General features: G+C 45.2%; 1 protein-coding gene across 1 annotated transcript in view; it reads left to right on the top strand.

Annotated features, from left to right (window-relative positions):
• The window catches only part of LOC147749048 (cysteine sulfinic acid decarboxylase-like), a 289,794-nt gene that overhangs the window by 200,054 nt on the left and 67,047 nt on the right, over positions 1-22,693 (top strand). Inside the window, exons 13-14 of the mRNA XM_086965583.1 lie at positions 913-964; positions 5,733-5,822. Coding sequence (XP_086821709.1) covers positions 913-964; positions 5,733-5,822 — 142 coding nt within the window. The remainder of the gene's footprint in view (positions 1-912; positions 965-5,732; positions 5,823-22,693) is intronic.

Here is a 22,693-nt window from a genome sequence, read left to right as displayed (position 1 = left end):
GTTTCGGTATTTTTGTGTATGGTTTTGAGGTTCAAATCAAAGAAATTGCTTAGGAGATTGTACCCGGCTTCCAGTAGCGTGTCAGGGGCTACAAAAGTCAAAAGACTAAGAAGCGCTGATCTAGAGAAATCAAGCACTCTAGTTGAAGCAGAACCACTAACCAATCCAAAGGTCAGACTGAACTCTGGGAATTCTGCACAACGGACAGGGCACCAAAGCAGCAAAAGTGGAATCCAAATCGGGCCAATGCCTGATAGTAACAATGGTACTATAGGAAACTCGGATACTACTGGAGCACTGTATCCCCACAAGTGGGCACTACAGTAGTCTAACCACAAAGACCTTCCAAAGAGACTTCAGTTTGGCCTTGACGCTGTACAGTCACATAAAAGTAACACCACCAACCTTGATGACCATTAACCTATATGAGAAAAGAAGTTTCCAGGTCTTACATTTTCTCTTTCCCTCATTACATAGCAATCCTGTAGGCCTGGTCAAACTAAGGTACAGGGTTGGCTCTATTATTCCCACTCCAGCCATTCACCACTTCCAGATGTAGCTAAGGAGGCTTCGTACAGAGCTATGCTAGGGCTTGGTTCCATTTCAGGAAATATATGTAGGATGTCTGTGTCCTCCATTTTAGATAGATGTGAAATTTAATTAGCTGTGTGTTGACAGGTTAAGAGCAATCATTTGTACTTATTGAGGACACTGATGAGAATAGGACAACTAATGTGTAATGGAGATCTAAGAACAGAATAGGAATTTGGAGGTCAAAAAATTGGTCCTTTCCAGCTTTTGTTGAGTCAATGCATTTGTGACTGGTCGTGTATTGGTGCTTGGTCTAGAAAGAATACAGCAGAGACCATTTTGAAGTTCTTTGGGGAACTGACGTGTGTTTTTATTCCTTAGATTCATGTTGGAAGAGATGAAGAAAAGGGATGGGTTCCGACTGTTGATGGAGGTAAGCGGATATACGATACGTCTGGGTGCAGTGCCCAGACATGTTTTGTTCCATTGTCTGCTCTAGAGAAGTGGTCCTTACAAACTACTTGCTATCCCAAGTGCATTTACTCATTCATCATTTTTCTTAACGTTTGCTTTCTAAATACATTTAATTCAGCACGTTATACTAGTTTCTCCCAACATCTCAGGCCTATGGGAGTTGGGAATATATGTCCTAAATTTTCCCCAGGTCATGTAGCATGTGTCTGATATTTCAGACACATCATATGTGTAAATTATGGGACGCAGTCATGCAGCTTCGTTCACACACAAAGAAGAAATCTGGTACCAGAAGAGCAGAGAAAACACAGAAAACAGAAATGGCACAGGAATACTAGTCCTCAATGAAGATCATTAATTCGTCAGAGATACATCATAAAAGGTGCTTACTACTTTAATTTCAACAAAAACTGGAGAGCACTTTTTTTGAAAATATGAAGATCTCAAAATCTTCAAGGGCAAATCTCAAATATTATTCTATTGATTATGGGCCCGATTCATATACTGCATTTTTTAGTAGTTTCAGCAGTACTACAGTGATACTACTTACTACAAAATTTAATTTACAAACTGACTGGTGGTAATCTCCAGTTCCAACATCCTTATATGATCTATGGAGAGATCCCTGCACGCTTATTTAGTACTAAATGTGTGACTGACTAGGAGGAATGGCAGTGGCGGCTCCTCCACTAAGGCGGAGGAGCGTAACCCCTCAGCTTGCAGCAGTGAAATAAAGAAAACCTAAAATGATAATAACTTGTTATTATCATTTTATGTTTCTCCTCTGCGGCAGATTTGTGGGCGGGTGGGGTTGCTCTGCTTACAGAGCAGCGGAGGGGAGGAGTGGTTTGGACGCCCAACCTGCGCATGAATGTCTCAGCCAGCCAAACATTCATGCGCACTTTCCCTGTTCTCAATTCAGCCTGCATTACAGTCTGCATTGAGAACATGCCCAGGCCCCCATTCCCTGCCTGAGCAATGATCCACAGCGCTCAGACCAATCAGACCAATCAGCTGCATTGCAGCGTTGTGATTGGCTCAGGGGAGCCTGGGAGCCGGGTACTTCCTGCTTCCCTGTTCCGGCTGGAGAGACAACAGCGGGAAGGCAGAGGATATACCGGGTAATCGGGTAAGATTTTTATTTAATATTTTTACATCCTCTCCCCCACTCCCCTCCCCTGATCCATGCTGGCCGCCTCTGAGGAATGGTGGGAAGTGGAGAATATCTTCTACTAAATGGGACAGATTTTGGAAGGTATAAGGAGGGGTTTAGGGAGTGATAAGGAGTAGTTAAGGGAGTGATAAGGAGTAGATCATGGAAGGGCATGCTAATACAAACACCCACCCACAAAAGAGTAACACCATTGCTATACACAAACTACATTCTAAAATTACTACTGCTCTAAAGGTGACAAACCAGTAGTACATGCCCTCCAGCCCAACCTTGGAGTAAGTTCAGCACCACTGAATGACCCTCACGGGTACTGCAGCAATGTAATAGCAATATAGAGTAAATAGTGGAAGCAGGGACTTAATAGAATTAATGAACCCCAGATATATATATGTATGTCTTACAAATATGCAACATTAAAAATAATTAAATATGTTATAGTTTTATTATAAATTAAAGTCTGATTTACATTAAACACAACTTTTCAATTTACTAAATATTAATACAAACTAAAACTGCTATTTAGGGATTTTTTTATTTGGGGTGAAAATATATATTTATGAAATAAATAAATATATTTGTTATTTAAGAAACCTCTATTTTGAAGAGGCAATGTTCTTTAACACCTAATTGTATTAGTTCTATGGGTAAAATATGTGTATTAATTAATTAATTTTGCATTTGTAGTTTGAAATAAATAAAATATGTTAAAACAATGAATATACTTTAATAAATTAATATTAATATACCTTAATGATTTTCTCTATTCCTTCCCATTGGGCGTCCCCCTCCACAATGACAGAGATCTCCACCAAGGTGGTGGAGATCTCTGACAATGCATAAAAAGTACAAGTAGTAGTAAAGCTACACCCCCTGGTATCTTGTAAGTGTACACCTTGGAAAACATTTCCACTTGGAAATAGGGACTAACCAAAAGATGAAAATGTACTCTAATATGTGAGAGTAAATTTACCTGTGTAGGTTTAATCATTTGTAAATTTACCTGAATAGGCCCCTGTGCGTCTTAGTGCTACAATTACTTTCACATGGAATGAGCTTCAAGATGTTAGTCAATAGATATAAACTGCAAAGACTCTACAATCTTCAGTTCCTCTTTGCATGGCATTTTCTATACATTGGGTACTCATGATCTCAAGTCAATCAGGGCAAGGTATGAGACACAACATAACAAAGCATGTTTCAAGACTGTGATCCTTGTGTCCTTTGTTGTAGTTTCCCCAGGTTCGAGAAGTGTAGTTCAGTGGCTGTGACCCAATACTGCTGCAGTCAATCTCCGTGTAATACACCACAAAGAAGTGAACTTGGATTTCAAACAGGCTGGAAATGGGTTATTTGGGTAACACCAGAAACTTGAACAGCACATTTAGGATAGACGATGAAAGACTACTGGACAGGAAATCAGCTGAACCCTGAATGCATTAAAATCAGGCAGGTTTTGACAGCCAACTCTTTGTGAGCGATTTTCACCCCAGCATGCAATGCGGTATTCGCAAACCCACAAAGTAGCTGAAGCAGCAGCAGCAGAACAACATTTCTACACACAGTAGGAACAGCAATAGTAGCAGTTGTGTAACCATCCAACAAAATGGAAGTAGGCAGTGTACTAGACTGCACTGCTAATGTACCTCGGGGGACTTTGGAACAAGGAGCTCTGAAGAATAAAATGGTGGTTGAGAAGGTCTGCTCATAGTGTCACATTACTATATTTATCCATTCCTGCAGTGTCACCCTGAATGACTTTTCCCTTTCTGCTGAACCCTATTTTTGCTGGCTATAGAACTCTGTGCACTTTACCCTTGCTAACCAGTGGTACAGTGCTTCTTTCAACTTGGTAAAATTGGTTTACATCTGATTAGCATATTTAACTTACCTATAAGTCCCTAATATATGGTACCAAGGTGTTTCCAGGGCTTATAATTTAAATGTCACAGGTGGGCTGCAGCACCGCTTGTACCATCCACTACAGTGCCAATTTGAACATGATTGCAGCAGGCCTGCCACCAATAGCTTTGCTGGACAGGTTTTAACTGCAAATTTGACCTGTCAAAATAATCCCTTTTCACAGGACTAAAACTCTCCTTTTAAATGTTTATAAGTCACCCCTTTGTAAGCCTTACTACCCATCAAGACAAAGTGCATGGCATTTAAAAGTAGGACATGTAAAGCTTAATTTTAAGCATGCCATTACTGTGCCTTGTACCTCAGAGCTATTTTCATTGTAACAAGGTTGGCGGTTCCATAGGGAAGCATTAGGATACGATATTAGGTTTAACCCGTTCACTGTGTGCGTCGGCCAACGGCCGTCGAGAGCACTACCTCCGTAGTACTGTGCACGTCCGTTGGCGGACGCAGTCCCGCCCGTGCAAGGAAACGCCTGCACTGCGGTGGATTTTACGCTGCGATTAACACGTTAATAAATGTTATCTCAGTCTAGGAAACAGCTATACATTTATTTATTTATTTTGGACTATTTAAAATTATGTACTACAAGCCCAACTCACTGTTAAGTCAGACTTTTCAATAAATATTGAATTACCCTGCTTGAAGTCCCTAGAAGCTGCATCAGTATTTTGCTCTCTCCCTTCGGCCAGCCAGCAATTAGCATTTCAATGGGTGTGAATGAGATATGAGCATGCTCTCAAGACAGGGACAAAAAGCCTTGTGGTGTGCGGAGATGTTGTTGTGCCCTTGACAGAATGGTTTGTGGGATGGATCCAAGGACTTGATTAACTTCAAAGAAGCCTGCTCTGTCCCAGGGAGATGTAGCTAACACCCTTGCCTGCTCCTACTTTTTGTCCCTCCAGCCATATCGGCGTCTGTTAGAGTGGGCCTCTTGTTGACATCACAGTGTCAGATCCTGTTGGAGTATCAAGACCTGCTTGAGAGGTCTGACGAGGTCTGACGTGGTTCTTAATTTGACTTTGGGGGTCACACTTCAAAGTAGAGAAACAGAATGCAAAAACTATTTGCTGGTATCCACTGTCTGACTGAATGCTTTGCTTCGTCCTACAAGAATTCTGTCTCTGAGTTTGTTGGGTGTACAGGGACTGCATAAACTGGATTTTAGTGTTCGCTCCTTGTGTTTGCTCTGTTTGCCTTCAGTTGGCAGCGTATTCCTAGACGTAGGTCCCTTGCTCACTTTGCCACTGGATTCAAGCTAGCCTGGCTTATGAGGGGTGTTACCCCGAAACCAGTCCCAGGATGCTTGTTTTCGGTCCAGGGAAGACCTTGCTTGGCAGTTCGATCTGGACTGTTCCCATGAGGTACAGGGTCAAGGCTGATTTGCATAAGGCTGGGTCTAAACTGGGGTGGTGAAGTGAGCTAAAGAACGATGATGGATTCAACCCAGATCTGTGACTGGGGGGCGAGTGTCTGAAAAGTGTCAGCACTCCGTCCATCTCCTCCTTGTGTTTGCATTGACTGTCATAGGCATACTGTTCTACTCTTTGCACATTCTTGGCTTAGCCCTGTTCCCCTACCTTTCATGCAACCTTTTTTTTTCCTTAACCTCTCATTTCTGACTTCCAATTTGCAGCCCGAATTTGTCAATCTGTGTTTCTGGTTCATCCCACCAAGCCTGCGAGGGATGTCAGAGTGTTCAGATTACTGGGAGAAGCTCGGGAAGGTAAGAATAACCATAATTGCTGTTGAAAATAGTAAATAAAAAGTTGAAGTAACTGAACATACTGAACACTCATCCCAACATCAGAAATGGAAAGTGGGCTGGAGAAGTGGTGGACAGATGGAAATGGTAGTAAATGCTCCAAATGTAGCAGAATAGCAAGAAATTACTCTATTGAATAACATCATTCCCCTTCCTCGAAACACAATCTTGGCATCTGACCTGCAGCAGGGCATCTGGCTTCAACGTGCTTTCAGTGGCAAATAGAAAAGTATGGTAGCCCTTAAAGTTTGCTTTGATCAATTTTGGGTGGGATTATGTCCAGTTTCTACTTAGAAGGGAAGAAGCAGTCCTGAACATTCCTTGTCACAAAGCTGGCTGCCCAGCACACATTTGGGTTTGAAAACTCCTAAATAAAACAAGCATTTGCAATGCAATAGGTCTCACATTTACGCGATTTTGAGCTATTGACATTGCAAATAAAAATGCCTTTTATTTTTGTTTTCATTTTTAAAACATAAATAAAAGGCACTGTCATTTACAACACCAGTACTTGATGAATGCTTCACGAAGGGAAAAAACACAATAACATTTTCAATGCCAATAGCTCAAAACAATGTAATTGCGAGACCTATTGCAATGTAAATGCTTGTTTTGTTTGATAGCCAGCGTACAATTTTTTACTTATCCAGACAAAAGCACGAAGTTACAAACTGTAGGACTGGAGCAGATTCTATTAGCAAGTTGGTGTTCGCAAGGGCTCATAAGGCGCTATCTAAATATCAATACTATAGAAGGACAGCACATTGTGTGCATATTTTAGCGCAGATTGCATCTGCATCATGGGTTGTTGTATGTTCAGTGACCTCATTACATGTATTTAAGACACTATCGGCATGCAAAAAAGCAGCTCCCTGATGACTGGTACTTTTCGTACATGTTACATCACTGAATGAACCCGTCTGGAGTAAAATTAACATCTGACATTATTCACATCAAATATTCAGATTACTCTTCTCGGGATTAGTTAGCTAAAAAAGCTCACTCTTCTGTTCTTCGCTGCCACTCACCACATTTTCGTTGCATTGATAAAAGGCGGAGACAGAGGAAGATACCAAACTGAAACTTCCACATCTCTGTTTTTGGAATTGTCCAGTTTTGACGCCAAATTTTAGAGTGTAGGTATTTATCTGTCCACTTAATTTGCTGCTTTTTGTCTATATGATTTAACAGCTCTGCAGCTGCAGGCCGGCAAAGGAATCTGTTTATTTAAAGCACATCTGTATTCTATAAGCTGTGTCTATCTTTATTTTCTGAGTTTTCACCTTTTGTTTTATGCCTCCTGTTTGAATTGCAATCATTTTTTAACCCTCACCACTACACACATACAATATATTTATAATTAATATGCCCTCACTGTATGTATTTTACTTACCTAAGGATTTTGAAATGTTATTGTGTCCCAGAATCCTCTCAATGTGGTGCGATGGAATTCACTTCTCATCGCCGCGCAATCGCCTTTACGTTCCAGACAGTGGCTACATCTGTCTTTCACAACATCACCTGAAGGTCACGCAGAGACTTTGGACCAAAACACGTTTTAATTGACGCGAACAACCTGATTACTCCATGTTATCCCCTAAACATGCAATTTGTTATTTATTTCCTCGCACCTGATATTCCCGCAGCCCCGGTAACCTTAATTCGAGGCCCCGGAAACAGCTGGGATTTTAACAGGTTACTCGCAATGAGGGCCTCTGTATTCAAACTTTAGGAATAGAATCATGGATGAAAAAGTCAAATTTTCTGTCAGTTGACATAAATACATGAAAATGTGTTACAGAAAGCAACATCCTGATGAAAGTCTATGGCAGTGCAATGTTTTCTCTTTAACCATTGACATCACCATGAAACCTGACACCTTGAGTGGCGCGCACACATGCATCAGGCGCATATCCGAGCCTTTAATTAATCCAAAGTTTAAACAGTCGAATAATATTGAATAAACACCTCGGATCCGGGCAGAATCATCAAGGCCATCATCTCCAGGAATAGTAGACATATCTGGGTTGGATATTTTGTGATTTAGGCCGCACCGTCTGTGAATTGAAAGTGCTTAACAAGACGTGGGCGTGAAGAAAACTGCCGTGGGGTGGGATTTCCGTTTCCGGCTGGAAGCTCGCACCCACGGAGTGGCTGGCCAGGAGAAGCGCAGTGGTGACGCGGGGCTCCCATGCCCGAGGGAGAGCCCCGCGGTGGCGGCTGAAGTCTGGAGTTGCGCCGATGCGGTAAGTGGGGCTTAGTTGTAGTGGGGGTGGCGGCAGGGGAGGGGGGGAGTGGGTGGTGTGTGCGCATTTAGCTGTGTATGTGCGCGTGTGTAGCTGTGCGTGTGTATGTATATGTGTGATTGTGTGTCTGTTAGCTGTGCGTATGTATATGTGGGGCTGTGTGTCTGTGTAAGTGCGTCCTGATGCATTGTGCCTGCGTGGGTGTATGTGTGTGTGTGTGTGCGCGCGCATGCGTGAGTGTGGCTGTGTCTGCGCGCGAATGTGGGACAGGAGATGTGCACGGCGCCGGCCTGGGCGTGCGCGCCCACTAGTTCAAATCGCCAAGGAAAAGCGCGTGCACGCCCCCTGTCCTCATTCCCGGCAAACCCACAACAATAGGTCTTTCGCTGGAGCAGCGCTATGCACTGCTAACACCAGTGAGACCTAAAAAAGAGGCTGAGCACTGCATCAACATTTCTATTCTTGCTGAACTGGAATGTCTCTTCAGGTACTAATGGCTGCACTTGGAGAGCCTTGGTTGTTTTTCCTTGGAGTGGCACTTTGGCCCTCCTGTTATTGCAGTGGTCAGCCATTGGAGCTACCAGTAGCCCCTCTATTTGCACAGCTGATGAAGATTATTTTAAGTCCTCCTGCAGGTCCTGCTGTTCTTCCTGTAGCTCAGACAATATTTGGATACGAAGGGCGTAAATTAGACATTTTAAGAGACAAAAAAATTGAAAAAAGCTTGTAAGACCAATATCTACTTGAAAGGGAGATCCAATAGAAGAGAATAAATCCACTATCCTATACCTTCCCTGTTAATGTCCCTCCCAACCTCCCGCTAATTGTAGATGGTATCTTCATTATAAAAACATGGGAACGGATATCTCTGTAGGACATGAATACCATCAAAGTTGGCTGTAAACTATGCTCGTCCCCATGCTCCCAAAACCCTCCACTCCCTTTCTTGTGAACTGTTTGGTTGCCGAATTGGATGTGCTTGTTGTAAGAAGAGGCCTAGGAAGGCGTTATGGCAGGAAAGGGATTGGGATTCACTTTATTTCATGTCCATGAGAGTTTAATTTAATACACACATAGGATGATGTGCCACAGCAGCCAGAGCTGCCGACTAGGGAGTTGGGGATCCTGGTTCGAGTCTCGGAGTGAGCTCAACATCCTGTGGTTCTAGGTAAATCACTTAGGGCCAGATATAGGTAGCCCAATACCGGTCGGTAACGGCTGAAATCATTGGATTTCTGCCGTTACCGACCGGTATTTAGGGTTTGAGATGTAGGAGGCAGGTTTAAGGATGGTCTATGTTAGCAGATCAAGTGGCAGGTAAATGAAGTGAGAGGATACGCGAAAGAGATTGCCGCCAAATTGCAGGGATGGCGCCTAGAACGGACCTCCATTGACTTTGAGGATAAATGGAACTTATGATGGCTCCATAACAGCATTATATTGTGGAAGACCGACATACTACACTTCGTTTTCTGATAAGATTGAAAACTACACGATGGTGACACGTCTATGTGGGAAAGATCGGATAAGGATATACCAGCGGCATTTACAAACCAAAAAAGAAACTGTGTGCAATACGCAAGCTCAGAGCTTTGAGAAAGCCCGAACGGGGCGAAACGCGCGTCAGCTGTGGATCATTGTCAATTGAAAATTAAAGCTTGAATTACCGACACCATATGGCTATTGGAAGTTGCTTCTGACAAAGGACATAGATTGACAAGAAAGTGCTAAAATTGCACAAGGGATAAAAGTGACTATTTTGGATTGCACTGGTGTATTATTTGGTTAGGTTTAAGGATTCAGTAGTTTACCGAACGGTAATTTAAATACCAGACATTGTGATTATGAACGCACCACAGGAATCCCCTAGTGATGTGGGCAACTTGGAAACCTTAAATAGGAGTAGTGCTGGGCAGCCAGAGGACTGGGACTCTACGCACCATAGAGGAAAACGCAACCACAAAAAGGGACCACGTAAACAACCCAAAGTAATACCTGTTGATAAGCCCATCCCTAGCTGCCCTGCACACCTGGTGGAACAATTAGAGGAACTATTTGAATCCCGACTGGAGTCTGCTCTTGTGAACATTGCTAAGGATACAGTAGATACCTTGAACTCATGTGTGGCCAATATTTTAAAGAAATGTGAACACATTGACGAGTTTATAAAGGATTTCAGAATACAACATAGTGCCCACAAACATGGTTGGGAAGGTCATGGGGACCTGTCATCAACAGAAAGCAAGAGCCCGATCATAGACCCTCATCTAAACATAATCCCTGCCACCTTGCCCATAAATAACACCTCACAGGGGCACAGGGCTGAGACATTATGTGGGGGGGAAACAAAACGATTCCCCCAATGGGAGGCCAAAAACATCCATTGGTGTTGAGAGTTCTAAACATAGATCTGGCATGAGCAACTTAGGCACTCTAAACCTTCCTCCACACGCCGCACCCTTAGTGGTAATTTTAACAGGCGTACCTTGTTTAACAAATGGATCAGTGGAAACTGAGTCTGATCTTATGAATAGAACTAAAAGGTGGTGCTTCCAGTTTAGTAGCGGGAGTGTTGAGGTCGCTGCAAACATTAACATGGTTAGACGTGTAGACTGGGTAGGTTAGAGAAAGAAATGTATACCAGGGGATTGTGTGGTGGTTAACTTTAATAAGGCTAATATTGCCGACAGCTTGCTGTGGGATGGATCAGAGATTGATGGGACTGGCATTAGGCCGCTCCCACTTGGGTTCTTCTATCCTCCTCACATTTACTCCCCTTCCATTTTCCGTCAGCCTAATACTCATACCCAAAGAGCACCACTCTTTTTGCGCCCTGTTTTGAGAGTCCCAGGTAGGGAGAATATTTCCTATCAAACACGTCAGTCTAGACTGAGGGAAGAGGCCCAGGGATTAATCCCACCATGTTTACCCAGTCTACAGACCCAAGGGAGTCAGCCTACTTTAAGTGTGACAAACAGATTTTCCCCCCTCTCTAGTTTGGATGTTAATGACTGACTAACCCACACACAGCAGGGCGGCATAATACTGGAGAGGGAGAAAGACAGTTGTGTCACCCATAGTCTATTGAGCTGGAACGTGGCGGGGTTGAGAAAGAAAGCTGGAGATGACCGATGGTCTCTCTTTGTGTCCAAATTCGATATTATTGCCCTACAGGAGACTTGGGATACTGAGGATAACTTCTGTTTGGATGGGTATAGCAGCCATTGTATGAAAGCGACCCCTGGTCTAGCCGGGAGACTCAAAGGCGGGCTGTATATGCTTATCTCACTCAAACTAATGGGCTCATTTAGAAAGCTGGAGACCAGTTCAGTCAATATTTTATGTTTAGAGTGGATAAGACCTAAGTACTCAACTATTCTACTGATCAATTTTTATAATGCCCCAGACAAGAACACGCAGAACCTGCATTTAGATTCGTTGTCTAGTTTTTTAGATGGTTAGAAGTCAAAACACAAAGCTTTATTCGATGTAATATTAATGGGTGATTTTAATATACATCCTTGTAGGTGGGATTGTATGGCAGAACAGCAATTGGGCCCTCCTGGCTCTATCACTACCCATCTAGAACATGCACTACAAGGGGAAGCTCTGGAAAATCTACTTGCCATTACGAACCTGTTTGAGGTAGTCGGGGCTAGGGGAGAGGGCAGTGCCCCGACCTTCAAAGGTAGAGATGCGGATACAGTGATTGACTTTATCTTTGTAACAACTGACATAGCAAAAATGACTGTTTCCTACAAAGTCGTAATATCAGCCTTTAGTGATCATAACCCCCTGGAATTGCTAGTGACCCTGGGGGAAGTTATGACTATACGGGAGGATGGACAGGCTGGTCCCACCAATGAACTTGTTCCCAAGGACCAGGGGAGGAGACTCAATTGGGCCAAGATAGTCCCAGATACGTTTATGCAGGATCTTGATACTAAGGTACATGCAGACTTGGTAACTTGTACAGATGACAAGGCAGCTGATAAAGACATTATCGGCTCCTTTGTTGCCATCTGTACCCAAATCAAGGAGGATCTGAGACGTAAAAACAAGCGGGAGGCTTCAACACAACCCAGGTGGTTTGACGCTAACTGCGCAAAAACTCATAAAGATCTAATGTCAGCCTTAAAACAAATTCCCAGGGATCGCACGCTCATAGGTGAGCAAAGAAAGAGTTACAAGATGGTGATGGCGAATTGCAGAAAGGCCATAAAGAGGGAGGCCTGGGAAAACCTTATGTCAACCGATGTCATTAAAAATAGCAGTAAATTCTGGGCTACAATTAATCACTCATATTTTACGGGAATTGACAACTTGGTCACGGATTGTGTGATTACTGACGAGGCCTGGGTTTCCCACTTTAGTAAAATATATGACTGTGAGGAGGGTGTTATGGTAGAGCTAGGCTTGTAAACCAAATACCCAGATGTGCCATTATGTTTTAACGAGGTGGAGGTCCTAAAAGCCATAGAGGAAATGAAAAATAAGAAGGCACCCGGCCCGGACTGTGTGCCTGAGGATCTATATAGGTCTCTGCCTAAGTTCTGGGCCAGAATATTAACAAATGTTTTTAACTCTACATTGACAGCAGGGTTCCCTTTATCATGGGCTACCTCCATCATAATACCCATATACAAAAAAGGACCAAGGAGTGACCCCGCCTGCTACAGGCCGATCTCACTGATTGACTCTGCCGTTAAGATCTTGGGCAGAGTCATTCTACAGAGACTTGGTGATTGCCTGAAGGAGAAGGGGGTCCTCTCCGAACTACAGTATGGGTTTAGTGCCAAGCGAGGCACACTTGATAAGTGCCTAAACCTTTATATGCTAATCGGCAAATATACCCAAGCCAAGGAGGGACTGCTATACTTGGCCTTTATGGACCTGACATCGGCCTTTGACTTCGTCAATCGTGCCAAGCTGTGGTCTATTCTGCTTAACTTAGGGATAGACCCGCCACTGGTGAATTCTTTGGCTGTACTTCACCAAGGACTGTCAACTGTCATTAGAGTAACTAAGGAAGGGGGGTGCACTAAGTCTTTTAGATCCAAACGTGGTGTCATACAGGGGTGCATTCTTGCACCCCTTCTGTTCACGCTATATATAAATTCTCTAGAAAAATCGCTGGAAGGGGTCACACCAGACATACCGCGTGCTGGGAACTATGCGGTACCAACCCTTCTTTAGGCGGATGACACAGTGCTTTTAGCCCGCACAGGATTGGGGCTGCAGAGACTCCTTGATGCTTTCGGGAAGTTCATGCAATCCCTTGACCTTCAGGTAAACAACAAAAAATCCCATGTCATGGTGGTGGGTAAACGACCAAAGGCTGCGAAAATAAAATGCTTTACTTGTAATGATGAGGAGGTATCCAGGGTTCCGGCATTTTCATACCTGGTTGTAATTTTTGATGAAAAGTGTACCTGGGCCCCCCAACTTCAAGCAAAAGGTATAGCTGTTACTAGATCCGCTGCAGCACTAATGAGCTTTGCCAAACGCTTGGGGTCCCGCCCCACTGAGGCTCTTTTAACAGTCTATAACTCTAAATGTCTCTCAATAGCATTATATGGTGCATCACTATGGGGTATTTTACCACAAAACAAATAGCAGACCATAGAGAATAAATTTTTAAGATCTCTTTTAGCAGTCCCCCAATCAACCCCTGTATTCTCAATACACTCAGAGTTAGGACTTGGATACATTTCTGACAAGTTACACATAGCCCCATTAATCTGCTGGGCCAAAACATGGTTGAATGATGAAATCACTCTCAATCACACTATCCTTAATGATTGTATGGCTTTAGACTGAGTAAACAAAATCTCCTGGTTAGTATACATTAAGAACACTCTATGTAGATTGGGTCGGCCGGAGCTATACACCTCACCAAAACTGATACATAAGGGTGATGTTAACTGGATTAAGTAGAGCTTTCTGGGACTAGCCATGCAAGAACTGGAAGCAGTGGAGGTCTTAAAACCTAACATCAGAGCAAATGATATGCTCCTGACCACTCCAGAAATTGAACCTTCTCTACGGATTGTTACTATCCTGTACCATCGACACCTGCTGGTTAGATTCAGATTTAATATTATACAGTTCTCTCTTGGCAACTATCCAGTATGGGGAAAACCTGATCAATCTATTGCTTCCAGCTGTGACAATTTTTCGGACCAATCGCTAATGCATTTTATTATGTTCTGTGATTCTTTTTCTGATATCAGAAAACAGTTTTTACTACCATTACTGAGAGAGGCGGGGTTCACACAAGTGCGTCCTGCACTACTGTACTTACAACTACTGGGTAGTGTTAAGGTGATTTTTGGGGTTGCAAGTTTTCTGGTTGCAGCTATGCGTAAAAAGGCTAAAAGGTCGACTGATGGACAATCTCGAGGCATGATCGCACTTTAATTGACCTTTTATTCATGTGTGTTTTTTAATATTTTAATCACTTTTATAGTACATTTAGGAATTTGAATTGACTCTTTTTTTTATATATGAACTGCCTGATTTTATGTAAAATATTATGTGATTGCTTTTATGATTTTAATTAATCGAATAAAGCTGATTTGACTTGACATGAAATACCGATTTCAGTAAATTACTGAATCCTTAATGTAGGGAGCACTCAAGTGAGTGCCTTTTTCATTTAAGTTTCGTTATTTACCACCAACTACAAGTTGGTGGTAAATTCCGAATACCTTTCAAAAAGCAAATAATTGCTCTTTTAAAAGTGCCATGTGGAGACCATACATACCCTTAGGGCATGTATGTGTGCCACACGTGCACGTGCACCCATGCACTATTCAGGGGTGCAACAGGGTGTCAATGTGACACCCTGTCACCCTTGAAAATGTTCCCCCTATTAGTGAATGGCTTCCCATTCATTCCTATGGGCCTCCAGGCCCATAGGAATGAATGGGAATGACCGAATCGGTACATAACGATTCTTAAAGACCGAATATTACCGAATCGGTAATATTTACCACATTTTTATCTACATACCATTTACCGATTCTGAAATACCGAATCGGTAAAATTCGGTATTTTAGAATCGGTAAATGTAGATTACCTACATATTATCCTTAATCTCTCTCTGCCCATGTATGGTGCATTAATACCCTCACAGGGGATAAACTGCGCTACATAAAACTACAAATTATAATTATTTAATAGAAAGGAACAGACAAAAAAGTTGGGAGATGGCTCAAAATGAAGACAGACTGACATCCTGATGCCTCTGACATATCTAATTTCCAGGAAATTGCACAGTTAAGAAGGCTACAGCAAATTATCTTTTGTGTCTTATTGGTTTACCAGCTGGGGTACAGACCAAAAGCATTCCTTTCAGAACCGATACACCTCTATCAATTTACTCAGATTTATCAAAATTTTAATTTATTTTTATTGCCATTTTATACATCAACAAACAACAAATACACTTCAGTACAGTGTAAATCAGCACCTCAACCCACCCGTACCACACTACATTGCTTTTGTCATATGTTCCCATGCCGCCGTATAGACTCTTCTTTTCTCTAGCACAAAGTCTATGCATTTAATCAGCTTTGTATTCACTTTCAGTGTCACTTTCCCATAGGTATTCGGTTAGTGGCCCTCAACTGCTTTTTGGGCTGTACATTTTCAGACGTTCTTCTGCATGTAAGGCCAGTGTCTCTTTACAGTATACCAAGTCCTTTACCCATTGTGCCAATATGGAAAGGGGAGACCTCTCGGTCACCCCGAACGTATGGCTGGGTGCCCCGATCCCCCGGGAAACCTTTGCTAGCGGGGGGCGTGTCCCGGCCGGTATGCCCATAGTGGCGTGGTTGGAGCACGCCCCTGCCGCCGAAAAGGGTTGTCCTAACACTCGCCCGGAAGTCCGTGCACTTCTGGGCGGGATGGGGATGCTGCCCGGCCTTCCCGCTGCAAGATAAAAGGCGCGGGAATCCTGGCAGGCGTCCTCTTGTTCCTGCGCTCTAAAGGCTGCACCACTCGTCGCTCGTGAGCCCTCAAGGGAACAAGCTGCAGTTCTTGACCCACTCACCAGCCCCTATTGCAGAAGTTTGGGAGTAAACTAAGTTCTAATTTGCAAGCTGATTGTAATGTATACACGTCTTGTTAGAATCGTTTCTCTCACCTACAATTGATGCCAAATACGTGCACGCAACTGAATACATGCCTATAGGCCTTTTTTCCCTGTGTAGAAATGTAATGAATTATATGCAATAAAAGCGTTCTCTGTTATAGGACCTTTTTTCCTTTGTAGCAATGTTATAGTTCATTGGATATATCTAGCTGTAATTTGAGTTAAGCATAGGTTTTTTCTCCCTAGTAGATAACTAATTGTCGTATTTATTTAGTCTTCGGTCGGGCGGTAAGGTCATGATCGGTGAGCAGTGATTTCAAGGTCCCTAGTGGGGGCGCCACCCAATATGGATGGGAGCGCCCGGGGGAGGTGGCCATTGGCCCCTCCCACAGGGGGCGGCACCCATTACGGATGGATCGCCCAGGGGGAGACGGCCATAGGCCCCTCCCACGAATTTCCCGGGGGCCGGATATCCGCTCCGGCGGAAGAGAGTGCAGGGAAAGGGGGAGGGGGGGGGGGGGGGAGTCCACGCTGTCCTTCTTACGGATACCCCGCACGGGAACTCGGACGACCTTAAGATGGTGTCGAGTGAAAGGGGGCCCCCATGACAAGGGAAGTTACAGTTGGCTACGAGGGTAAAGCCCTCTGCGGATGCGCCACTCACACGTGAGGGTGGGAATTTGGTGATAGGGATCTGACATCGGTTAAGACCTTGCTGTTGGCCCCTAACGATAGGTTGTACAAAATTCTTATGCAAATGCATTATGTCATGATGTTAGACTCGGTTAGGAAAATCTTTGTATTAGAGATTTGTTAAGGTTAGCCTGGATACCTGTCTTCATCAAGTGTAATGAAAGTTGAATTTTGTACATGATACATAAAACGTTTTAATTTAAAGTTTTAAATTTTGTTTCATGTTTAAATAAATACGGCTGGGGGGGTCGTAAGGCCCCCCTGCCTTCCAAAAAGTTGAAACTGTGTCTGTCTCCTACCATTGGGATTGGTGATGGAAGGGGTGGCGGGCATCCCTGACCATATGGGAACAGATCTTCTGCCACAGTTTATTGCCACCCGTCTCTTGGCCTTTAATAGCGTAATTACTGTAAATTAGTGAAAGCCCCCCTTTATGTTTGGGAGTAACTCTAGTAAGCAGATGTGTGGGCTGCATTGTATCCTGTTTCCAATCATTTTGTTGACACCTCTGTCCAGAAACAATTTATCTTGTCACAGTCCCATGCTAGGTGCAGAAAATCCGCGTTTTCTCTGCCACATCTTTGGCACTCATCACTATCTCTTATACCATATTTGTACAAACTTGCAGGGATGTAATACACTTGCTGTATGTATTTAAAATGTATAATGTGAAGATTGCAATTGGAAGTTAGCAACTCAGTTTGACTACAGTATCCTGCCCAATCCTCCTTCGTAAGCTGGGGTTGAAGCTGTGTATTCCAACGCTCTAATGCCTGATTGGATATGGTTATTTTCTGTTCCTGTGCAGCTTTGTATGGCTTAGTGACCAGCCTTCAGCATGTGGGCACCGCCAACCGGGTTTGTAGTGTGGCCAGTGTTGGAGGTTCCTCTGGGAATGTCTGATATAGTTCCCTCAACACCAGTCTGAGCCTGTGGTGTACAAAGATAAATAATGGTGTCTTGTTCTGTATGTATTGCATGTCATCTAGGAAGATGAACCACCCCTTTGCAAACAGATTGGCCATCCCCGCAAAACCTATCTGTTTCAGTGTATATAGGGCACCTCGTTCCTGCAAAACCGAGATCGATGGGTGGTACTCGATCGGTAGTAGTGGGGCAAATAAAGGTAATTTCCCTGCTCTGTTCCCCAGCTTGTGCCACGCCTCAGTAGTACATGGTATTGTGCCTATTTCTGTGCGTGTTATCTTCCTTCTGTGATGTAATGGCACATTCCGTAGCGGTATAGGGTGTGCATCTCCTTCCTCCACCGCTAGATGCGGCGTATACATATGCAAGTTGCACCAGTAGTGTTCAAATTGTGCCCGGGGGCATAAATAGTACATATTGAGATCCGGAACTCCAAATCCTCCGCTTTTATATGGCATAGGCAGGATTTCAAGCTTAACCCTAGGCTGCTTCCCGGCCCATATTAACCTATGCAGATGAGATGGTATTTGTTGGACTTGGCCCTTCTGGCAGGTTCACCCCTGAACTTTTTGCCTTTTAGTGTTACATAATTATAATGATTTCTGGTGTTAGCGCACTTTAGCACTGTGGCGCAGTGTAAAGTGCGTGCGCTCTCTGAGTGCGTGTGTGAGATTGGCCTGCCCTCCCATAGGAATGCATGGGGAATGTGTGTGTCCCTGGTAGTTCCTGATGCGTGGGGAGTGCAGATATGAGTTTGGTATGTGCGGACTCGTGTGATTAAATGCTGCGCAATGATGTGTGCGGCGTGATTGTGTCTAGTGTGGAAGTGCCACTTCTAGAAGTTGGCATGTTTGTGTAATTTATGTCTGGCTTGTGATTGGCTGGAGCTGGCTGGTGTGCCAGGCTCCAGGAGTCAGGATGGGTCTGCCCCAGTGGTGAATGGGAGGCCTGCATGTGTGATGGCTGGGGAGGAGTGCACCTGGGACCTGAATAGGGCTGGGCTTTACCCTCACAATGCTGGCTCCACCCCTTGTGGTGTGTCTGATGTCTCTGACCCATCATGTGAATAGGCAGAGGGGCTGAGCAAAAACAAAGTGCTCAGGAACCAGTTGTATCTGGTTTGCCCCTTGCCTGCACCTTTAGACAAAGGAATTGTCTGTATAAAATGAGTATGTGACCTCATGTCCAATGTACTTGTTTCTGACTGGAATCTACCAGGGGCGTGCTGCTGCTGGTGCCCAGGGGAAGGCTTGCCTCCGTGGGCCCTGCTCAGCCCCTGGATTGTAGCTGGACTTTGTTCTGGGACCCCTCTGCCTTGCCAGGGGGACTGGAGGGCTGCCCTGCGCTGAGGAGCTGATTGCTCCATTTCTTTTATGCCCAGGACTGTCTGAAACCCCTTTTGCCCCAGTTGCTTTGTTGGGCCAGGGTTTCTGTCCCCTTTAGCGCCTGGGAAACGCTTTGTTTTGAAGTGTCCTGTGTGTGGTGCCCAGGAGCCTACCCTGCATTGTACCCGTGGATTGGGTGCTCTACTCGCAGGTGCCCACCCTACATTATGTCCATTTATTTACTTTATTCCTCCCTAAGGGTGCCACCCCTCTTTATTGGTGCTTTAACGGGTGCCCACCCCGCTTCTCTGTTTATTTTTAAAACCAAGGGTGCCCACCCCTCATTTGGCCCCGTTAGATCACCGCCGCAGCCCTCGCACCGCAAAATAGGAAGTCAGGCACCGTAGTGCTTGACTCGGGGCGGGACTTCCGGTTCTGCCGCAGCACCCTTATTGGCTGCCCGCTCCGCCGCCGGCCGAGAAAAATGGCCGCATGCTGCCCGGGCTCCCGTGAGCTGTTGGGAGCCCTGGTAGACCAGCAGAAAACCGCCCAAAAGGTTGCGGGGCTCCCAGGACCAGGAGGGAGCCCCGGAAGAGGATTGCTGCAGAGCCGCGAGGGCACCAAAGTCTGAGCCCCGGTCCAAGAAGAGGGACCGAGGCGAAGCGGAGACACACCGCGTCCAGAGCCCCGGTGAGTAAAGGGGGGCTGCAGTCCTGAGTTGTTTAGAGGACCCATGGGGGTCCTGAGGTCCCTGTGTCGGGGGGGCCCCATTGAGGCGCATTGTCGGCGCCTGGGCGGCCCCGCTGGCGAGAGGGCTGCCCTAACGTTTGGAGATATGATTCTTTCTAGAGCCAGATGGCTCAGTGTGGCATATTGTCCCCTACAGGCCGTGCATGGCTTCCAGGGGAGCCCAGTTATTTTAAAAGCACAGTATCTTTGGGGAATGATGATTTCAGGAGCCAGTGTGCTCCCCAGGGGCAGAGTGATCCCTAGAGCCCGAGTGGCTCCCACCTATTGTTGGCCCCACTATTCCTTGAGCCTAGATGGCTCCGCCACTTTGCATTAATGACCCCCAGAGCCTAGAGGGCTCCAACCTTGTGCCGCAGTGTGTATTTGCAGAGCCTTGAGGGCTCCAACCCTGTGCCGCAGTGTGTATTTGCAGAGCCTAGAGGGCTCCAACCTTTTGCGCAGTCTTTGTCCAAAGGGCTAGTGAGAGCCCTGTCGCAGTGATCCTTTCCTGCTGCCCAGCAAGTAGTGGGCAGCTGCAGCGTTTAGGTTTTTCCTCCCTAGGGACATGTACTTTGGACTTAGGAGTGAGGTGCACTCCTTCATCCCTACCTTGACCTTCCCCAGCTGCGCAGCACTTGGTGCCAGCTGCAACGTTTAGGCCCTGTTCTGTCCCTGTCCTCAGCTGCCCAGCAAGTAGTGGGCAGCTGCTACGTTTAGGTTTTTGGTGCAGTGGCGCAACCTGGACTTTGTTGTGAGTTATGTGCTTCTTAGGGTGCTAGGAAATGTACTGTGTGTTGTATGTTTTGCGCACCCTGTGTTCTGGTACCTCTGAATGTGTTTTTATGCATCATGTACAAAGTTGCTTTCCTACACCGCTGAATGTGGTTTATGCATCATGTGTTTTATCTACACCGCTGAATGTGTTTTATGCGTCGTGTCGTCCTTACACCGCTGAATGTGTTTTATGCATCATGTGTTTTACCTACACCGCTGAATGTGTTTTATGCATTATGTGTTTTACCTACACCGCTGAATGTGTTTTATGCATCATGTGTCTTACCTACACCTCTGAATGTGTTTCTATGCATCATGTGTAATTCTCCTGACCTACAACCCTAAATGTATTTTTATGCTTAGGTGGTTGTGTTTCCTAGTATGGGTATGCTAGTGAGTTCATGGTTCTCTGCGTAATATTTTCCTGAGGTGGTTAGGGTTGCGTAGGTGGTACTTACCTTTTACTAGTGGTTACTGATTGAGTGCTACAGTTGCTATTTGGTGCTTAAAACTATCTTCAAGGGCTTGATACTGAGCTTGCCCTCTGACCAGAGTCCCAGGACCAGTGGACTCTATTGTGCCTTCCCTGACAAATTGCTGAGACTTGTCTGATCTCCTTGGGCCGCTGGGGCCTCGCCTGAAGTGTGCCTCGCGCACTCCCCTCGGCAGCCTGTGCCTGGCCGCTCCCGCCTTGAGCCCCCACTGCTCCCTCCAGGAGCCGTGCCTGCTCAGCCAGATCACCCCGCACCCTGTCCTTGGCTTGGCAGCCTATGCCTGGCCGCTCCCGCCTTGAGCCCCCACCGCTCCCCCCAGGAGCCGTACCTGCTCAGCCGGATCGCCCGCACCCTGCCCCCCTCCTCCTCTGAGCCCCACACCTTGGTCGCCCCAGCCAAACGCTTGTAGCACGCCGGCCGCCCGCTCAGGCCTACTGAGGAGATCACTCGCATTATCCCGCGCAACCAGAACGGAAGGTACAGTCCGTATCCGCCGCCAGTTATTATATGTTCTATGTTCTAAAAGTGTTACTTCTACAAAGTGCTAATTCTACCAAAAGCCAGCTATTAAAGTGCTTATCCCTGACAGCGGTCCAAGTGGCCCTGTCCCATGTATATAGTCCCCTGTGAATTCTTCCCGTGCCTCTGGCACATTGTACAGTGTGTGTTTACTATCTAATGTGTTTTGTAATACAAAGGCTATTTTTACATATACCTTGTGTGGATTTCCTTTTGTGGGGGGCCTGGGATGTTGTTGCTGGTGGGTGCGTGGGCAAATACTTAACTTACATTGCCTCCGGGGTAAGCCTTACTGCTCGTGTCACGCTACCAAGAGGGGGAGCAGGGGTTATCTTGGCGGGTGACTTCCTTGGCCTGACTTAGAATGGTGGTTTCTGCCTGGCTGTGACGCAAGCCTTAGCCAACCTGAATTCCCATTTCTAACAGTATTTTTGTGAAAAGCATGCCTGGAAGGGATATTGGAATGTTTGTACACCGGTACAGAAAACCTGGGAGTATTATCATTTTTATAAGTGCTATCCTGTCGGCCAGCTATAGCGGCATTTTTATCCATCTTTCCACCCTGTTTTCCAGTGTGGTGAGTACTCTGCCATAGTTTTCCGGTATAACAAGCTCTGGGTCTCTATGCACCAATATTCCTAGGTATTTCAACGGTTGTGTTGACCAGTCTAGTTGGTATTCAAATGGTGTTGTGCATACCGTGAGCGGCATTGTGGATTTTTTCTCCCAATTTATACTGAACCGACCGCTCAAACCTAACGTATTACTGCAACACTTCTGCCAAGTATGTTTCTGGTTCTCGCACGTAGAGCACCATATCATCCGCTTACAGGGATATGTTGAGTGGTCTTAGACTGAAGCGTAACACAGAGTCTCGATGCAGTTGCCTTATTATACATGCCAGCGGTTTTATCATCATAAAGAACAATAACAGAGAGAGTGGGCACCCCTATTGTGTACCCCTGTTTATTCCAATTAGTTCTGATGTGTACCCCTCTATCCATACTTTTGCAACTGGAGCCTTATA

Source organism: Lissotriton vulgaris, chromosome 1_1, assembly GCF_964263255.1.
Source record: "Lissotriton vulgaris chromosome 1_1, aLisVul1.2, whole genome shotgun sequence".
Lineage (NCBI taxonomy): Eukaryota > Metazoa > Chordata > Amphibia > Caudata > Salamandridae > Lissotriton > Lissotriton vulgaris.
Note: the sequence above shows the minus strand (reverse complement) of the source record. Positions and strands in the feature narration are given on the sequence as shown.